This window comes from Pseudopodoces humilis, chromosome 24 (assembly GCF_049639895.1).
Source record: "Pseudopodoces humilis isolate 2021_Gansu_Grassland_sample_001 chromosome 24, ASM4963989v1, whole genome shotgun sequence".
Classification (NCBI taxonomy): Eukaryota; Metazoa; Chordata; class Aves; order Passeriformes; family Paridae; genus Pseudopodoces; species Pseudopodoces humilis.
Genome location: NC_142223.1, coordinates 6,223,916 through 6,240,368, shown reverse-complemented (window position 1 = coordinate 6,240,368; position 16,453 = coordinate 6,223,916). Strand labels below are relative to the sequence as shown.

The window sequence follows — 16,453 nt, the reverse complement described above, 5'->3', positions numbered from 1 at the left end:
CTCGGGCTGTGTTCGCAGGAGGGGTTTCAATATGAAATTGCTGGGAGCTGCTGGTGGCCAGCCTGGCTTTTTCCAGCTCCTTGTCCCGGTTCCTGGACACTCCCAAATCCATCCCCATCCCATTCCCTGGCAGCAGCAGCTTCCCCTCCTCACAAGGCTGATCCTCAGCCAGGCACTCCTGCCCTGCCCGTGCTTGGTTTCAAGGCACTTCCCAGAGCCTCCTCTGCGGGCCGGGGAGCTCCGGGCTGGCTTTTCCAGGGAATAAAGGGAATAACCCGGCTGAGCTTTGCCCCGGATAAGCTCTGGGAGTGACTCAGGAGCGGCTCCGGGGCCAGGCCAGGCCACACGTGGCTTCCCAGCAGTGCCACTTGTCCCAGGCAGCGGCGCTGAGTCAGGCACGTCCTGGCTGCCTCAGCAAAGCCAAGCAGGGCAGGGCAGCTTTGGAATCCCCCAGCACCATCCTCCTGCCCTGCCGCGCTTCCCGGGAATATTCCCTGCTCCAAGCGTGCTTCTGGCCAGGGAAACTCACCACAGCCGAGTGCCCGGCCTTGGAACTGAGCCTCCCACTCTCCTTTCGGGTTTTGTTGTGTTGGATCCAGAGTAAAACAAACTTCCCGCTCTCCTCGATGTTCTCAGCTGCCCCACGGAGCCGCAGCTCCGGCAGGGAAAATCAAAGCCGGGGGAATTTTGCAGGAGTTGGGAGGAGGGTCAGGCTCAATTGCACTTTTGTTCTGGAAACTGGGGGAAGGCATGAGCCCTGCTGGGCTGGGAGGGACAGGGAGCTCTGGGATGGATGGGAATGGTGTGGGAAGGGCTGAGGTGTCCATCCAGAGCCGTGGGTGGATGTGGCCAAGCACAGGAATGGTCTGGAGTCATCCAGGGGTCATTCCTGACCCAGGGTCAAGTGTCCAGTGTGGCTGTGCAGGGGTCTCCTGAGGGACAGGGAGCTCTGGGATGGACGGGAATGGTGTGGGAAGGGCTGGGGTGTCCATCTGGAGCCCTGGGTGGATGTGGCCGAACACAGGAGAGCTTTGGTGTCCCCATGAGTGACCCTTGGCTTGTGGTCAAGTGTCCAGTGTGGCCCAGGGGCATTCCAAAGCCTTTCTAATCCTTCTGGGATCGCCCCCAGGCAGCACCAGCAGCACTCCCAGAGCCTCCTGATCCTTTTCTCTGCTTTCCCTGGAAGTCATCTCTGCCCCTGCCAGGGCTGTGGCTGTCCCCTTGTCCCTCTCCAGGCTGGAAAAGCACAAGGGAAGCATCCCACACCCCAAATTCCACCTGTCTGGAGCTCTGGAGCAGCCCTGGAGGGCCTGCATGGATTTTTCACTGGGAATTGCAGTGTCAGGATGAGGAGGAACGGGATAAACAGAAAGAGGGGAAATTCAGGATAAATTTATCAGGGCAGTTCCTCCCTGTGAGGGGGTAAAACGCTCTCCCAGAGAAGCTGTGGCTCCTGGAAGTGTCCAAGGCCAGCTTGGAATTCTCATGAAAGGGGATGGGATTTAAGGTCCCACCCAGGCCAGGCCATGCTGGGACTCTGAGCAGAAGAGGGGCCAACAGTCGGATTCCAGCCCGGGAGCTCCCCGTGGGACACGGCCCTGGCTGGGTAACAGCTCCCGCTTCCACAGGCAGGGATTCCAGCCTGGAATTCCCCACTTCCCTGGAGGAACGATCCAGGCTGGCAGAGCCATTAAAATGCTCAGCTGTTAACCCTGGGCCTCGTCTCTCATCACTTTTCTCCTTTCACTCTGTTTTCCTCAGCCCCAAAAGTGCTTCCGGCCCCGGTGATGCCTCTGGAGAGGAGGGATCAGGCTGGGATGGGAGAGGGAAACACGGGAAGCCGTGGCAGCTCTGGCTTTAGCTCCTGAACGTTGTCTGGTTTCAGAAAATCATCCCTTGGAGCAGAAAACCCACGGGATTTGATGGTTAATGGAAATTCTGAGCTTTGGCTGTGCCTGGGATATTCCCCAGGATCTCCTTGAGTGGCAGCTCCTCGTGGATCAGATCCCGAGGATGGAATCCAGCACGGTCAGGATAGTCAGGAGTCCCTGCTGGGATGTTCCTGGTGGGATTTGTGCCGTGCTGGGCTCGGTTTTGGTGTCCTGGGGGCGTTTCCCCTCATTTTGCCGAGCAGGATTTGCTGCTGCCACGTACGGGATCATCGGGATCAGCCGGATCCGGCTGTTTCCCGGCTGCCTGTGGATTTGGGAGCTCCTCGTGCCGCTCAAATGTGTTTAAATCCATGTGCTTGGAAAGTGGGGATGGGAATGAACTCCTGAAATGAGGGTTAATAGGGGAAGAATTGGGATTTTGGGAATTTGGGATTTCAGCCTGTTGGAAACGAAGGTGGCAGTGCCAGTCCTGCTGTCCCTGTGCCTCCGCTCCTTCCCGGCTGGATGTGGAGCACGTGGATGTCCCCAGGGACATCCTTGGCCCTGGATTCCCTTCCAGGACCTCCTGCACGTGGGAAAAGCACCCAGCTCTGTTCCCTGGGACTCCCTCCTGCTTCTTACCTGTGGGATTCGGGATGAGGAATTCCCACCCCGGGAGCCTGGCTGGGATGTGGGGCAGGATCTAGCCTGGAAAGGGCTGGGAGAGACACCTGGAAGCGCCCCAGGTGGCGGAGGGGGCTTGGGGAGGAGGAAAGCTTGGGGGCTGCTCCTGTTTTCCTGCTTCTAACTCGATTTCTTCTCTCCTTTTTCTCCTCCCCTGCTTTCTAAAGAACATAGGAAGCTTCTCGCCGGTAAGTGGTGGGGGTGTCACGCCAAAAAAACCCTGAATTCCCATTTTTTCCATCCACCATCAGCCTGGCTGGCTTAGTCCCCGTCATCCTCATCCCTCGGGATGCGCGGGAGCAACGGGAGCGTCGCGATCCCAGCCCGGGATCCCAGCCCGGGAGCTCCCGGCTGTCCCCTCCTCCCGGCCCGGGATTGTCCCCACCCCCAGGGATGTGGAACTGGGATCTGAGGGCTCCTCACGTAGTGCTTGCCTCATCTTCCTCTCCATCCTCAGCCTCTCACCTTCACCGACGGCCGGGGAGGGTGGGCAGAGCTCCCTGAGCTCGCACTGGGCAGACTGGGAGGACTGGGCTGCTCGGGGGGACGGGGTTGGAGCGTGTGTTTTCCCATTGCTCAGATCCAGGGAATTCCTGTCCTGCTCCTGGCTGAGCTGGGAAGCTCCAGGTGTGGGGCAAACAGAGCAATTCCTCGAGAATCTTCAGGGAAAAGCGAGTGAGGGGGGCTGGGAGAAGCGGGGATGGGTTTCAGCTGGAGGAGGGCGGCTCTAGACTTGACAGAATAAAGGAATTTTTAAGATGAGGGTGCCCAGAGAAGCTGCCCTGTCCCTGGGAGTGTCCAAGGCCAGCTTGGATGGGGCTGGGTTGCCAGAGGAGCTGAGAAGAAGGGATTGAACCAGGATTGAATCTGGAGTGCCCCAGATTTGGGGCTGGAGCTGCTCCTTTTCCCACTTTTCTGCCCACCCCAGGGCTTTTGGGATCACCGCCAGCCCAAAGCAGCTTTTTGGGGTGGTGTGGGGTGGGACAAAGCTGTACCAGCTCAGCTGCCAGGGATTGAGCCAGGAGGGCCCCAGATCTGGGCTTTGGGTTCTCCTTCTTCCCACTCTCGAGCTCCCGTGCTCACCCCAGGACTTTCAGGTTCACTGCCGACCCCAGAGCAGCTTTTTGGGGTGATTCGAGGTGGGACAAAGCTGTGCCAGCTCTGCCCTCGGGTGCCAAAGGAGCTGAGGAGAAGGGATTGAAGCAGGAGCGCTCCGGCTGTGGAGGGAGCTGGATAAAGCTCCTGGATTTCCTCCCTCTCCGTGCCCCTGGCTGTGCTAATCCATGGGCTGGGCCGCGCTGATCCCGCCGGGAATGACCCCGCGGGCTCTGCTGGAAACGAGGGACACGGGGACACCAAACTCGCTGGGAGCCGCGGGAGGAGCGCAGGGAAGTTTCCCGAGCCGACAGCATCCTCTGCTGGCCGCCGCTTCCCGGGGTTTCCGCTCCTCATGGATGCGGGAATCCTGCCTGGCCCCGGGGGCTGCGGGCTCTGCCCTGCCCTGGCCGGCTGCGGGGCTGGGGGCTGCTGCTCTTGGCTCTCCCGGCGCTGCGGGACAGCTGGGAAGGGCCCTGGATTCCTGGGAATGCCCCTGCTGTGCCCCATCCAGCTCTCAAACCCCTCCGGGTGCTGGCTTGAAGCGTTGGAGAGGTCCCGTGTGTCCCCTTTTTTTTGTCCCTTCCCCCGGGGCGGGTCCCTGGAGGCGCAGCGCTGTCCGGGGAGCTGCTCCGGGCTCTGCTCCGCTCCCTTCGGAGCTGCGCGCGGCTCGGCTGGAATTCCCGGCGGCAGGAGAGGCTCGGGAAGGGCGGCAGGTGGCGGTGCGAGCCTGCGAAGGAGCCGGGGCACCTCGGCTGCCGCTCCCGTCCTGGCGCTGCCTGCCCATGGCGAGGGGACAGCGGGGACACTCGGGGACCTGTCCCCATCCCTGTCGGACAGGGGGGAACACTCCGGGGGGCTGTCCCCATCCCTGTCGGACAGGGGGGGACACTCCGGGGGGCTGTCCCCATCCCTGTTGGACAACGGGGACACTCGAGGGGCTGTCCCCATCCCCACGGGACAGGGGACACTCGGGATTTTGTCCCTCTCCCCACGGGACATGGGGGACACTCGGGACATTGTCCCCCTCCCCATGGGACAGGGACACTCAGGATTTTGTCCTCCTCCCCACGGGACAGGGGACACTCGGGATTTTGTCCCTCTCCCCACGGGACAGGGGACACTCAGGATTTTGTCCCCCTCCCGGCCGCTGTTCCCAGCGCCGATCCCGAAGGCGCGGCCCGGGGGCCGGGGAAGCGGAGCCAGTGCCCGCTGAGGGTGCGAAATCCCGGATTCACCGCCTGGCTCTGGAAAATCCTCTGGAGCTGCGGGTTCCAGCCGGGAATGGGGTCCCAGCACCCTGTGTGAGCCGTGCCCAGGGCGGTTTTGGGAAGACAGAGGTGACGGGGATGCTCCGAGTCCTCAGAATTGAGCAGCTTTAGCTCGGAGTTGCTTCCCCTCCCTCGGGTGGCCCTGGCTGTGCTGCGTGTCCCCTTCGGGACAGCATTGTGTCCTTGCAGACCCTCCAGGCTCTGCGTGCCAACCTCGGTTGGATTTTTGTGGGTTAAGGGGCGAGGTGTAGGAGCTCCCCCATTGCTGGCTGGGATCTGTGGGGTCTCACTGGGGACCCCAGCACAGGAGAGCAGGGAAGGGTCTGCTGGGCTGGGAGAGGGGGCCTGGAGTCCCCGGGCACAGATGTGTGGCCCACTCCATGCTGGAGCTTTTCCATCCCTTTTCCAGGGATTTTCCATCCCTGAGCACATCTGGAGGATGCTGCTTGGTCCAGTGTTGGATCTGCGTCCCGACAAAGTTCTTAAGTGGGGAAAAAAACCCTTTTTCATCAGAGGCAGCCCTTATCCAGCACTCCCTGGAGCGTTTATCGGGAATGGTTCTTGGGAATGTTTCTTTGGAATGGTGCGAAGGAACGTCCCCATCCCACCCTGCACATCCAGCCCCGTCTCCCAGCCGCGCTCCCTCCTCTCCCGCGGAGAGCTTTAAAAGCTCTTTATTTCCGAGCGCTGCTCAGCGGGGAGTCAAGCTGGGTCCTGCCAAGTGTTAAATGAAATAATTCAAACCCCCGCTCCTCTCCCCCTCCGCTCCTCTCCCCTCACGGCCGGTAATTAGCCGGGAAAGCCGCGGGAGGGGATGGGGAAGGGAGAAGGAGTGAGCGCCTTTCGCAGGCTCCCAACTCCTCCTCCTCCTCCCCGGAGGAAGCACAGAGCGGCTCTGCAGGCGCTGGGTGCTGGCAGATAAATCCCAATTAGCTCCTGCCAAACAGGATTAGCGGGAGCCGAGCCAGGTGGGGAATCAGCCTGGCAACAGCGGGAGCAGCTCGGGGAGGAGGGGGTGATTGACAGCTGTCAATCATCTCCCAAAGCAGCTCCGATTTTTTGGGTGTTGCTGGCTGGGGGCTGGAATCTGGGAAGGAATTGAAGCTGAGGCTGCTGCTGGTGCTGTCGCTTCCCAAGGGAAGTGCTCCCAGTGCCCAGAGCGGCGTCTCCCGGCAGCTCCATGCTCCGGGAATAGCTCCGGGAATAGCTCCGGGAACAACTCCGGGAATAACTCCGGGAATAGCGGGATAGCCCCTCCCAGCTGCCCCAGCCCCTCCTGGCACCGGCGGTGATGGATGAAGCCAGGAGTGGCACCAGTTCTGCACTGGCTGGTGACCACACGGATCCCTGGATGCACAGAACTCCCTGGAATTTCTCCCAGGAAGAAGATCCAGGCAGGGTTTTTTCCTGGGAGATGGTGGATTTTTGCCTGGAGTGTGAGTGGATTCCGTTGGTCCCCTGTCCCTTGTCCGAGGGGATTTTGTGCCTCCTGTCTTCCTGGGGCTGGCTGTCCCCTGGGCACCTGCAGCCTCCTCCAGGAGGAGGAGGAGGAGGAGGAGGAGGAAGAGGGGGAAGGCTATCAGTGCAGGGGGGATGATAGGCAGTGGCTGAGGGGTGAGGGATGAATCCATCCCTGCTCCAGGCACTGGGCAGGCTCTGGATCCCTGGATTCTCCCTCCCCAACTGCCCCTTCCTGAGCCAAAGGTGGCTTTTGTGTCCTTTTTGTTTGCTTGTTTTTATGGCCCTTTTGCCTTTGATGGCCTTTTTCTTTTTTCTGATTTTCTGGTCTTTTTATTTTTTTCTTTTATGGCCTTTTTTGCTTGGCCATCTTTTGCTGGCTTCTCCTGCCTGTCCTCACTCCCCAAGGACACATCCCAAGTGTCCGAAGCTCCAAGGGCTGGATGTTCCCGGCTGGCAGAGGGAGCAGGTGGCACACGGGGTGTCCCCGCTGTCACTGTCACCACGGAGGTGTCGAGGGAAGGACAGAAATGCCACCCCACATTGTGCGGGGTCACCCCAGGGCAAAAAGATCCCGAGACTGTCGAGCCACACCCCAAATCCTCGCAAGGGCCGCGGGGTCTGTCTCTCCCAGGAGGATGAGGAGGCAATCTGTCCATGCTGGAGCCTCCAGCACACAAAGGCTGATCAGACCCACGCGGGGCTGCCCCTAAAAGCGGCCCCGCGGTGGCTGCAGGGGACAGAAAGGGGAGCCTGTGCCGCGGCTGATTTGCATGTGAAAACACGAGAGGAGAGGAGACTCGAGGAGAGGAGACTCGAGGAGAGGAGAGGAGACTCGAGGAGAGGAGACTCGAGGAGAGGAGACTCGAGGAGAGGAGAGGAGACTCGAGGAGAGGAGACTCGAGGAGAGGAGACTCGAGGAGAGGAGACTCGAGGAGACTCGAGGAGAGGAGACTCGAGGAGAGGAGAGGAGACTCGAGGAGAGGAGACTCGAGGAGAGGAGAGGAGAGGAGACTCGAGGAGAGGAGAGGAGACTCGAGGAGAGGAGACTCGAGGAGAGGAGAGGAGACTCGAGGAGAGGAGACTCGAGGAGAGGAGAGGAGACTCGAGGAGAGGAGACTCGAGGAGACTCGAGGAGACTCGAGGAGAGGAGACTCGAGGAGAGGAGAGGAGACTCGAGGAGAGGAGAGGAGAGGAGAGGAGAGGAGAGGAGAGGAGAGGAGAGGAGAGGAGAGGAGACTCGAGGAGAGGAGAGGAGACTCGAGGAGAGGAGACTCGAGGAGAGGAGAGGAGAGGAGACTCGAGGAGAGGAGAGGAGACTCGAGGAGAGGAGACTCGAGGAGAGGAGAGGAGAGGAGACTCGAGGAGAGGAGACTCGAGGAGAGGAGACTCGAGGAGAGGAGAGGAGAGGAGACTCGAGGAGAGGAGAGGAGAGGAGAGGAGAGGAGAGGAGAGGAGAGGAGAGGAGAGGAGAGGAGAGGAGAGGAGAGGAGAGGAGAGGAGAGGAGAGGAGAGGAGAGGAGAGGAGAGGATGGCCTCGCTTCCCTCTGGGGAATTGAGCCTGGGCCTTGGCCTGGATTGCTGCAGTGGCTCTGAGACCGCGCCCGGGGATGCGTGGAGCAGGGACAGGGATGGGCTGGAGCAGGGACAGCAGGGCAGGGCCCGCTGGGCACCATGCAGGAATTCGGCACCTGTGTCCCAGGAAGGATGGGGGAGCTGGGATGGGAAAGATGGAGGAGAAGGCACTGGGAGGATTTAGGAGATGGGATGAGAAGGATGGAGAAGCTGGGATGTGAAAGATGCAGGAGAAGGCACTGGAAGGATGCAGGAACAGTAGAATGATGCAGGGAGCGAGGCATGTTTCAAGAGCAGCAATCTCTGGGACGTGACTTTGGTTTTTTCCCCTCTTTTCTCTGTTCTTCTTCCTTGGAATTGCACCTTGGGATGCTCCCAGCCCTCGGAGAGGAGCAGGGGGGCTTTGTGGGGCGGCTGGGGGGTAACTTATGCCCATCCCACCCCTTCCTGGGGTGCCCTAAGGCTACAGGACCACCCAGTGTCCCCCCACGTGTCCCCGTGGGAGGGGAGGGTGAGCGGATTCCTCAGTGTTTGTGTCCCTCGGGCTGCAGGCGATTGCCAAGTGAGGGAAGGATTCTTGGAAGGGCTGGGAGGGGAACCTGCCCCTGGCAAAGGTTTTTCTCCCAAGTTGTTGCCTTTTGGAGGAGTGGGAAGCAGGAATCCAGTGGGAAGCAGGAATCCAGTGGGAAGCAGGAATTCTGAGCTGCCCCCAGAGCTGCCTCCATGGAGCCACGGCCCCCAGACATCCCAGAGGGAGAGGGGAAGCTCCTGGATCCATGTGGAGACTGCAGGAGGAAGCTGAGCGTCCATCCCTGGCTGCTGCTGAGCTCCTGGAAAGGGGAGGAACTCGGGGCAGCTGCTCTGCATGGAGCTTCCCACACCCCTCACCCCATCTCCAGTGTCCCTGTGTCCTGGGAGGGGTTGGGGGTTCCCTCCCGGTCCCGCTGCCAGCGCCTCTGCAGCACCCGAGGGGCAGGGGAGACCCCGAGAGTCCTCGTGCCCCCTTCTTTGGGTGATAACCAAAACATTTTTGTTTTTTTGGCAGAGCTGTGGGGTCAGCCCAGGTTCTCTGTGACCCCAGAACCTTTCTCTTGCATCCTCCAGAGCCGCCCAGTTCCTCCTGGTGAGGAAGAGCTCGGCTGTGGTGGCTGAGAAATGACCCAGCAGGTCCTGGTGCCCTAAAAGTGCCATTCCAAAGGCAGGGAATGACCTGCTGGGCCCCCCGGGTTTGTGTTCTGCCAGGAATGCTGTCCTGGCAGAGCAGAGCCAGCTCCTGGCTTTGTCTTCGGGGCACCAGGAATCCCTGCCTGGGGCTGTGGCTCTGCTGGCCCTGACCTCGCTCTGGTTTCAGCTGGTGGCACCTTCCCCATCCTGGCAGCAGCACCCGGCCAAGGAAACAGGAAAAGGGATCAAGCTGGGATGGGAGAGGGAAACACGGGAAGCCGTGGCAGCTCTGGCTTTAGCTCCTGAACGTTGTCTGGTTTCAGAAAATCATCCCTTGGAGCAGAAAACCCACGGGATTTGATGGTTAATGGAAATTCTGAGCTTTGGCTGTGCCTGGGATATTCCCCAGGATCTCCTTGAGTGGCAGCTCCTCGTGGATCAGATCTCGAGGATGGAATCCAGAACGGTCAGGATAGTCAGGAGTCCCTGCTGGGATGTTCCTGGTGGGATTTGTGCCGTGCTGGGCTCGGTTTTGGTGTCCTGGGGGCGTTTCCCCTCGTTTTGCCGGGCAGGATTTGCCGTTGCCGCCTGTGGGATCATCGGGAGCGGCGCCGTCCCTGCGCTCCCGGTCCTTTTTCCCGGCTGCTTTTGGGGAGGCCGTGCCCAGTCCGCGCCCCTCCCTCGCCAAGAACGTCCTTAAAAAATAATAACCGGGTTTTTTTTTCCTGCTCTCCCCGTGGCTCTGCTGTCCCCGGGGGTCTCTCGGGGGGCGATGCCGGCAGAGGCGTGAGCGCTCTCTCCGCCTCCCGCCATCTCCAGTGGGCGGAGGGGCTGAGCCCCCACCCCTTCCACCCCCTCCCACCCTTCCCGGCTCATCCCGGGGGGGTCCCCCCGCCTCGGCCGGGGGAGGGGGAGCGGCTCCTGCCGACCCCCGCCGCCCCCGCTCTTTGTCTGCGCCGCGCCCCTGCGCCCCCGCTCCCCTTTGTTGAGCGCTCGGAGGGGCTCGCCGTGCCCCCCCCGCCGGGCTCGGCCCGAGGGGCGGGCGGAGGGAGGGCGGGGGGAGCTCCGGGCCGTGGGGCGGGCGCTCCGGGCTCGCTCCGCGCTGCCGCTCCCTTGTCTGATGCTGCGCGGCTCCTTCCCCGCGCGGGGGGCGCGCCGAGACCACCGGGATTAGAGGATCCAGCCTCTCCCATCCAGCCCCGCAGCGCTCCATGCCGGGCTCCGCGCGGGGCTGCCATCCGCCCGGGAGGGACCGGCATGTCCGAGCGGCGTGAGGAGGGCAGCTGGCCCCCTCCGGGGCCGAGCCGGGGCCCTTCCCGCTGGCCCGAGGCTTGGGAAGGTGCCGGGGAGCCGGGCTCGGCTGGGCAGGGGCGGCGGGGGAGCGGGGATGGAGCTGCGGCGGAGCTGAGAGGAGCCTGCCAGGGCGAGAGGGAGCGGCTGCCTTCGGCTGGAGCGTGGAACGACTGAGCTGCACCTCGGGCTGATCCCGGAATCCTTGGGCTTCTCCTGGAATTTTGGCTGCTCCCGGAATCCTCAGGCTGCTCCCGAATCCTTGGGCTGCTCCCGAATCCTTGGGCTGCTCCCGGAATCCTCAGGCTGCTCCTGAATCCTTGGGTTTCTCCAAGAATCTTGGCTGCTCCCGGAATCCTTGTTTGCTCCTGGAATCTTGACTGCTCCCTCAATTTTGGGCTTCTCAGGCAATCTTGGCTGCTCCTGGAATCCTTGGGCATCTCCTGCAATCTTAGCTGCTCCCAGAATTTTGGCTTTTTCCTGCAATCTTGGCTGCTCCGGGCTGCGAGGACCCGCGGAGGGTCAGCAGCTGCCGGCCGTGGCCCGGAGGAGCCGCTGGACAGCGGAGGCAGCTCCGTGTTCCCGGGGCGAGGCCGCTTGGATGTGAGAGAGTATCCCGGAGGATCTGAAAGGATATCCCGGAGCACAGGGATATTCCTGAGTCCGTTCCTGTTGCCGCCGTGACATTCCCACCGTTCCCAACCCAGCAGCGCCTTCTCCTCGTCCCGGTGGGCTCGGCCGGGATTTGGGCGCCGGGGTCGTGCTTCGCTTTCCTGGGGCGGGTGTGGATTGAGCTCCCTCGAGGGGCCGGAGCTGTCCCCGAGGCCGCGCCGCTGCCGTGGCACCGCCGGCCGGGATGGGAACCCCCGGGAACACTTAGGCTGCCGAGAGCGCCGGGGACGGGGGACCGGGATCCGCCTGAGCCTCGTGGTGACCCTGGTGGCCGAGCATGACAGCGTGCCAGTACCCCATGGCGCCGGGAGCCCTGGAGCGGGACCGGCTGTACCAGCACAAGGTGTCCCTGGTGGTGCGCTACTTCATGATCCCCTGCAACATCTGCCTCATCCTCCTGGCCACCTCCACGCTGGGATTTGCCGTGCTGCTCTTCCTCAATAACTGTAGGTGTCCCTGACCGGGGCGGGGCACGGGCGGCCTTCGGGGCCGCTTCCCGGGGCTCCTCGCTCCGCTGGGGACGATCCTGGCACCGGATCACTCCCTGGCCCACTTTTCCCCAGCAGAAAAGCGGGAGCAGAGCTGTGAAGGAGGGCGGCTGTGCGTGGGCCAGCACAGCTCCCACCTGCTGCTGCTGCTGCTGCTGCTCCCGGCAGGCTCCCGTCCCAAACCCTGCTGCTGCTGAGGGGGGACGAGCCGGGGATGTGAGGATTCGGGAAGGGCTGGTGACGATCCAAGGGGATGTGAGGATTCGGGAAGGGCTGGTGATGATCCAAGGGGATGTGAGGATTCGGGAAGGGCTGGTGATGATCCAAGGGGATGTGAGGATTCGGGAAGGGCTGGTGATGATCCAAGGGGATGTGAGGATTCGGGAAGGGCTGGTGATGATCCAAGGGGATGTGAGGATTCAGGAAGGGCTGGTGATGATCCAAGGGGATGTGAGGATTCGGGAAGGGCTGGTGATGATCCAAGGGGATGTGAGGATTCGGGAAGGGCTGGTGATGATCCAGGGGGATGTGAGGATTTGGGGTGGAGAGATGGTGAGGGCAGAGCTGGGGGCCCTTGGGGACAGGGGAAGCCTCTCCTGGGCCTGGCCTTTCCCTCAGGAAAAGCCTCCTGACCCACGGATCCATCTGTGGAGCTGCCTGGCTGCTCCCTGAGCCCTGCAGCGCATCCCTGAGGGTGAGGGGGATGCAGGAGGGATGGGGGATCATCCCTCTGGGTGAGGAGGGAGGGCAGATGTCCCCCAGCGCTCCCTTTCTCCAGGGATTTTCCCAGTTGGAAAACGGGCTCCTGGGACTGCTGCCCTGGCCAGGGAATTCTGCTGCTCCCTCATTCCCAGCAAACTGCTGGAGCTTGGAGCCGATAAGTGAGAGGGAAATGCTCCCAGGCTGCTCCAGGAATCAGCAGAACGGGGTTTTTCCCCGAGGCTTGGCTGTTGATCTGATCCTTGGTGCAGCCAAGCAGATCCCACCCTTGGGTGTGGATGCATCCAGGTGTTCCCGTCAGGCTCCGTCACCTCCTGCTCCCTTCCCAAGGAATCTTCCATCACCCAGGGCTGGCTTTGACCTCCCTGTCGCTGGAAGGGCCCAACAGCTGCTGTGGGAAAAGCCCACGGAGGGTAGGCAAAGCCTCCAGCGCGGCTTTGGGGTGTGCAGCTTCTCCTGGAGGAGCTGTGGCTGGGAATAAAGGCTGGAAAACACACGGATACCTTCAAGGAGCCGGGGCTAGGTGATGGAGCATGGTGGGGGTGGGGTTCTCTCTGCCACAGCCTGGCTCTGCTGCCTCGGCCACATCCCAAACCCCAGGTTTTGGCCGTTTCCCGTTCAGCATGGGAGGGGTTTTGGTACCTGAGTGGAGCTCAGCTCCCCCCGTGCTGATCCGGGGTCCCAGGGGTGGCAGGTGGTCCTTGCCTGGGGACCCGTGCTCGTGGCACCTCTCGGTTCCCACGTTTCGGAGGCTGCGGCATTCCCCGCTCCGGGATAACCGGAGTTTGGGGTGATCCGCAGCAGGATTGGCCTCACAGCCCCGGAGATGGGGCAGGACAGGCCCAGAGCCATCCCAGCGCTGCCGGGGCTGCTCCCACATCCCAGCCAGGGATGCTCCGTCCACTGCTGCCCTCCCAGAGCAGCTCCTGCTCCCGCCTCCAGGACCTCCTGGGAGCCAAAGCTGCGGCTGGAGGGATGAAACGCCACCGTGGACGAGGGCTGGGGGCCGGAGTGGAGGGAATGTGCCCCAGGAAGCCGTGACAGCTCCGTGCTTTCTGTTTCCTTGCAGACAAACCCAACAGCTACTTCACGCAGACGCCGCCGCCGCCGCGGGATGGTGAGTGCCGAGCCGGGGACACGGAGCATCTCCTGGGCTGCCCAGGGCCATCCTGCCTCTTCCCCCTCCTGCCCCCGAGCTGGAACTCAGCTCTGGGGATTTAAAGTCGCTTCCGAGCCAGCCCAGCCCTGCCAGGGCTGGGATGAAGGGTTTGGGTGAGCAGAGGGCCCTCAGCGCTCCCTTTTTCCAGGGATTTTCCTGGCTGGAAGCAGGGAAGGGCTGGAAAAGCTCAGCACCTGGGTTTCCTGCAGACCTGAATTTCCATCCTTGCCTCTGGGTCGCCTCTCCCACCTTTCCTCTGCTTTCAAAGAGAACTTTGGGGTTTTGGGGGATTTTTTTTGTGATGTTCTTATCAGCCAGCAGCTTCAGGAGCTGCTGGATGCAGGGCAGGCAAGCCCAAGCTGAGATAAAACCATCACAGGAGCTTTGTTCCCTTTAAAACCAGGCTTAAATCCCTGCCTTTGCTGGCAGGCTCTTCCCCCACCTTCACGTGCACAGATAAGAGCTGAGCAGAAAACAGCAGCCAATTAATAACCTGGTTGTTGCTTTATTTTATTTTATTTTATTTTATTTTATTTTATTTTATTTTATTTCATTTTTAAATTTTTATTTATTTTTTAATATTTTATATTTTAATTTTTATTTATTTTAAAAATATTTAAATTTATTTTACATTTTAATTTTTATTTATTTTTTAAATATTTTTATTTTATTTTTAAATCTTAATTTAATTTTTAAATTTTTAAATTTTATTTTATTTTAATTTAATTTTATATTTTTATTTTATTTTAATTAATTTTTTTGTTGTTTTTATTGAATTTTTATTTTTATTTTTTTTTGCCTCCCCTGCTGGGGGTGGGGAAGGAGGCGGAGGAGAAACGGATGCGAGATAAAAATGTGATTAATCTATAATTGGCCCGGGGAAGGCATCTCAAGCGAAAAATAAAAACCCACGTAGGTGGAACTCCTTGCTCAGGGCTCCAAAATATTACCAGCCCAGCCCAGGCAGATGCCAGACTTCCAAAAGAGCTCTGGTGCTCCCACAGGAGATGGAAAACTACCGATCCTGGGAGGCTGCCAGGGCTGGGGGGGAGCACATTCCTGCTGCGCCTTCGGGGGGATTCTGGGGACAGGACCACGGGAACAGGTCCCTGTGGGGCAGGGATGGGTTCTGCTGCCTCTGTCTGTCCCTGGGATGGATTTGATGGGTTCTGGGTGTCCTTGGTGGCTTTGGGCAGGGCTGAGGTTTGCTCTGGAGCCGGGATCTCCCGGCAGAGTTTGCTCGGAGGTGGTGCTGAGGTTTGGATAATCCTGGAGGTTTGGGAAGGTCCTGTCCCCAAATCCTCCAGGTGAGGCTCAGGCAGGTGCTGGGAGCACCAGCAGGGTCCCTGGGCGGCTCCCGGGCTCCTCGAGCGCTGTCACCTCCCCTGGGACATCCCTCAGGCCCCCAGCCTGGCCCTAATTAGGGCCATGTCTCTAATTAGCGCTCCCTGTGCCAGGGCCCGCTGGGACTGGGTGTCAGGACAAGATTTCTCACCCTCAGGGAAGGGGCCCAGCCCCGAGAGCACCAGGAGTGTTTGGACATCGCTCCCAGGGATGCCTGGGGTGGGATTCTGGGGTGTCTGGGTGGGAATTTGGGGTGTCTGGGTGGGATTCTGGGGTGTCTGGGTGGGATTTTGGGGTGTCTGGGTGGGAGTTTGGGGTGTCTGGGTGGGAATTTGGGGTGTCTGGGTGGGATTCTGGGGTGTCTGGGTGGGATTTTGGGGTGTCTGGGTGGGAGTTTGGGGTGTCTGGGTGGGAGTTTGGGGTGTCTGGGTGGGATTCTGGGGTGTCTGGGTGGGAGTTTGGGGTGTCTGGGTGGGATTTTGGGGTGTCTGGGTGGGAGTTTGGGGTGTCTGGGTGGGAGTTTGGGGTGTCAGTGCAGAGCCAGGAGCTGGACTCTGATCCTTGTGGGTCCCTTGGGCTGTTCCTCAAGTCTCTGTTGGCTTTTTTACCTTTTCCTCTCCTCCCGACTCCAAACCCTGCCCCAGAAAACTCCCGAGCCCCACGTGGATTTAGGGAAGACTTGGGAACAAGGCCACTGACATTCCCAAATCCCCACAAATCCTGGCATTCCCCAGCCTGGGCAGGGATTTGAGGCTCCACCGGCTCATGGGGAGCTGCAGGACGGCTCCAGCTCAGGGACCGCCCTGGCCCTTCCAGGCTGGAGAAATCCTCTCCTCTCTCCCGGCTCCAGGGCTGGGTGTGGCAGGATCCACACCGGGAGAGGGCTCTGGGGGCAGCCAGGGTGGGCTGGGAGCCCTGAGGGGGGAGGATCGGGAAGGATCTTCCTCCTCCTCCTCCTCCTCCCATCTCCTCCGGGTTGTGTTTGTTTGCAGGAGTTGTGGCTGTTGCCTCTGAGGGCAGGGAGAACAAAGAGAGGGGATTTAGGTGGGATTTTGGGAAGAAACCCTTCCCTGGGAGGGTGGGGAGGCTCTGGAATGGATTTCCCAGGGCAGCCGGGGCTGTCCCTGGATCCCTGGGAGTGTCCCAGGCCAGGCTGGAGCGGCCTGGGATAGAGGGAAGTGTCCCTGCCCATGGATGGGATTTAAGGTTTAAGGGGCTGGCCCTCCCCTGTGTGTGCTGTCCAAAACCTCCTCCAGCTGCTGGAAATCCAGGGAAAAAATCCAGGGAAACAGGAATTCCTTGGGCTCTTTTCTGCCCAGGCTCTGGGATCACTGTGCCTGCTCATGGGGACAGGGAGGGGACACTCGGGAGCCACCGTGAGAAAATCGAACTGGAAATACAGCCCAGGCTATCCCATCCCATCCCATCCCATCCCATCCCATCCCATTCCATTCCATTCCATTCCATCCCATCCCATCCCATCCCATCCCATCCCATCCCATCCCATCCCATCCCATTCCATCCCATCCCATCCCATCCCATCCCATCCCATCCCATCCCATCCCATCCCATTCCATCCCATCCCATCCCATCCCATTCCATTCCATCCCATCCCATTCCATCCCATCCCATTCCATTCCATTCCATTCCATTCCATTCCAT

At 60.5% G+C, this 16,453-nt stretch overlaps 1 protein-coding gene across 7 annotated transcripts in view; it reads left to right on the top strand.

Annotated features, from left to right (window-relative positions):
* AGRN (agrin) overlaps nt 1-16,453 on the top strand; it is a 99,191-nt gene that overhangs the window by 23,325 nt on the left and 59,413 nt on the right. For 3 of the 7 annotated variants that reach the window (XM_088066453.1, XM_088066450.1, XM_088066451.1), the window contains exons 3-4: nt 2,723-2,743; nt 13,358-13,405. In XM_088066453.1, coding sequence (XP_087922579.1) covers nt 2,723-2,743; nt 13,358-13,405 — 69 coding nt within the window. Of the gene's footprint in view, nt 1-2,722; nt 2,744-10,648; nt 11,527-13,357; nt 13,406-16,453 lie in introns of those variants that run through there. The other 4 variants (XM_088066452.1, XM_014259228.2, XM_088066455.1 and 1 more) reach the window with 3 other exon arrangements.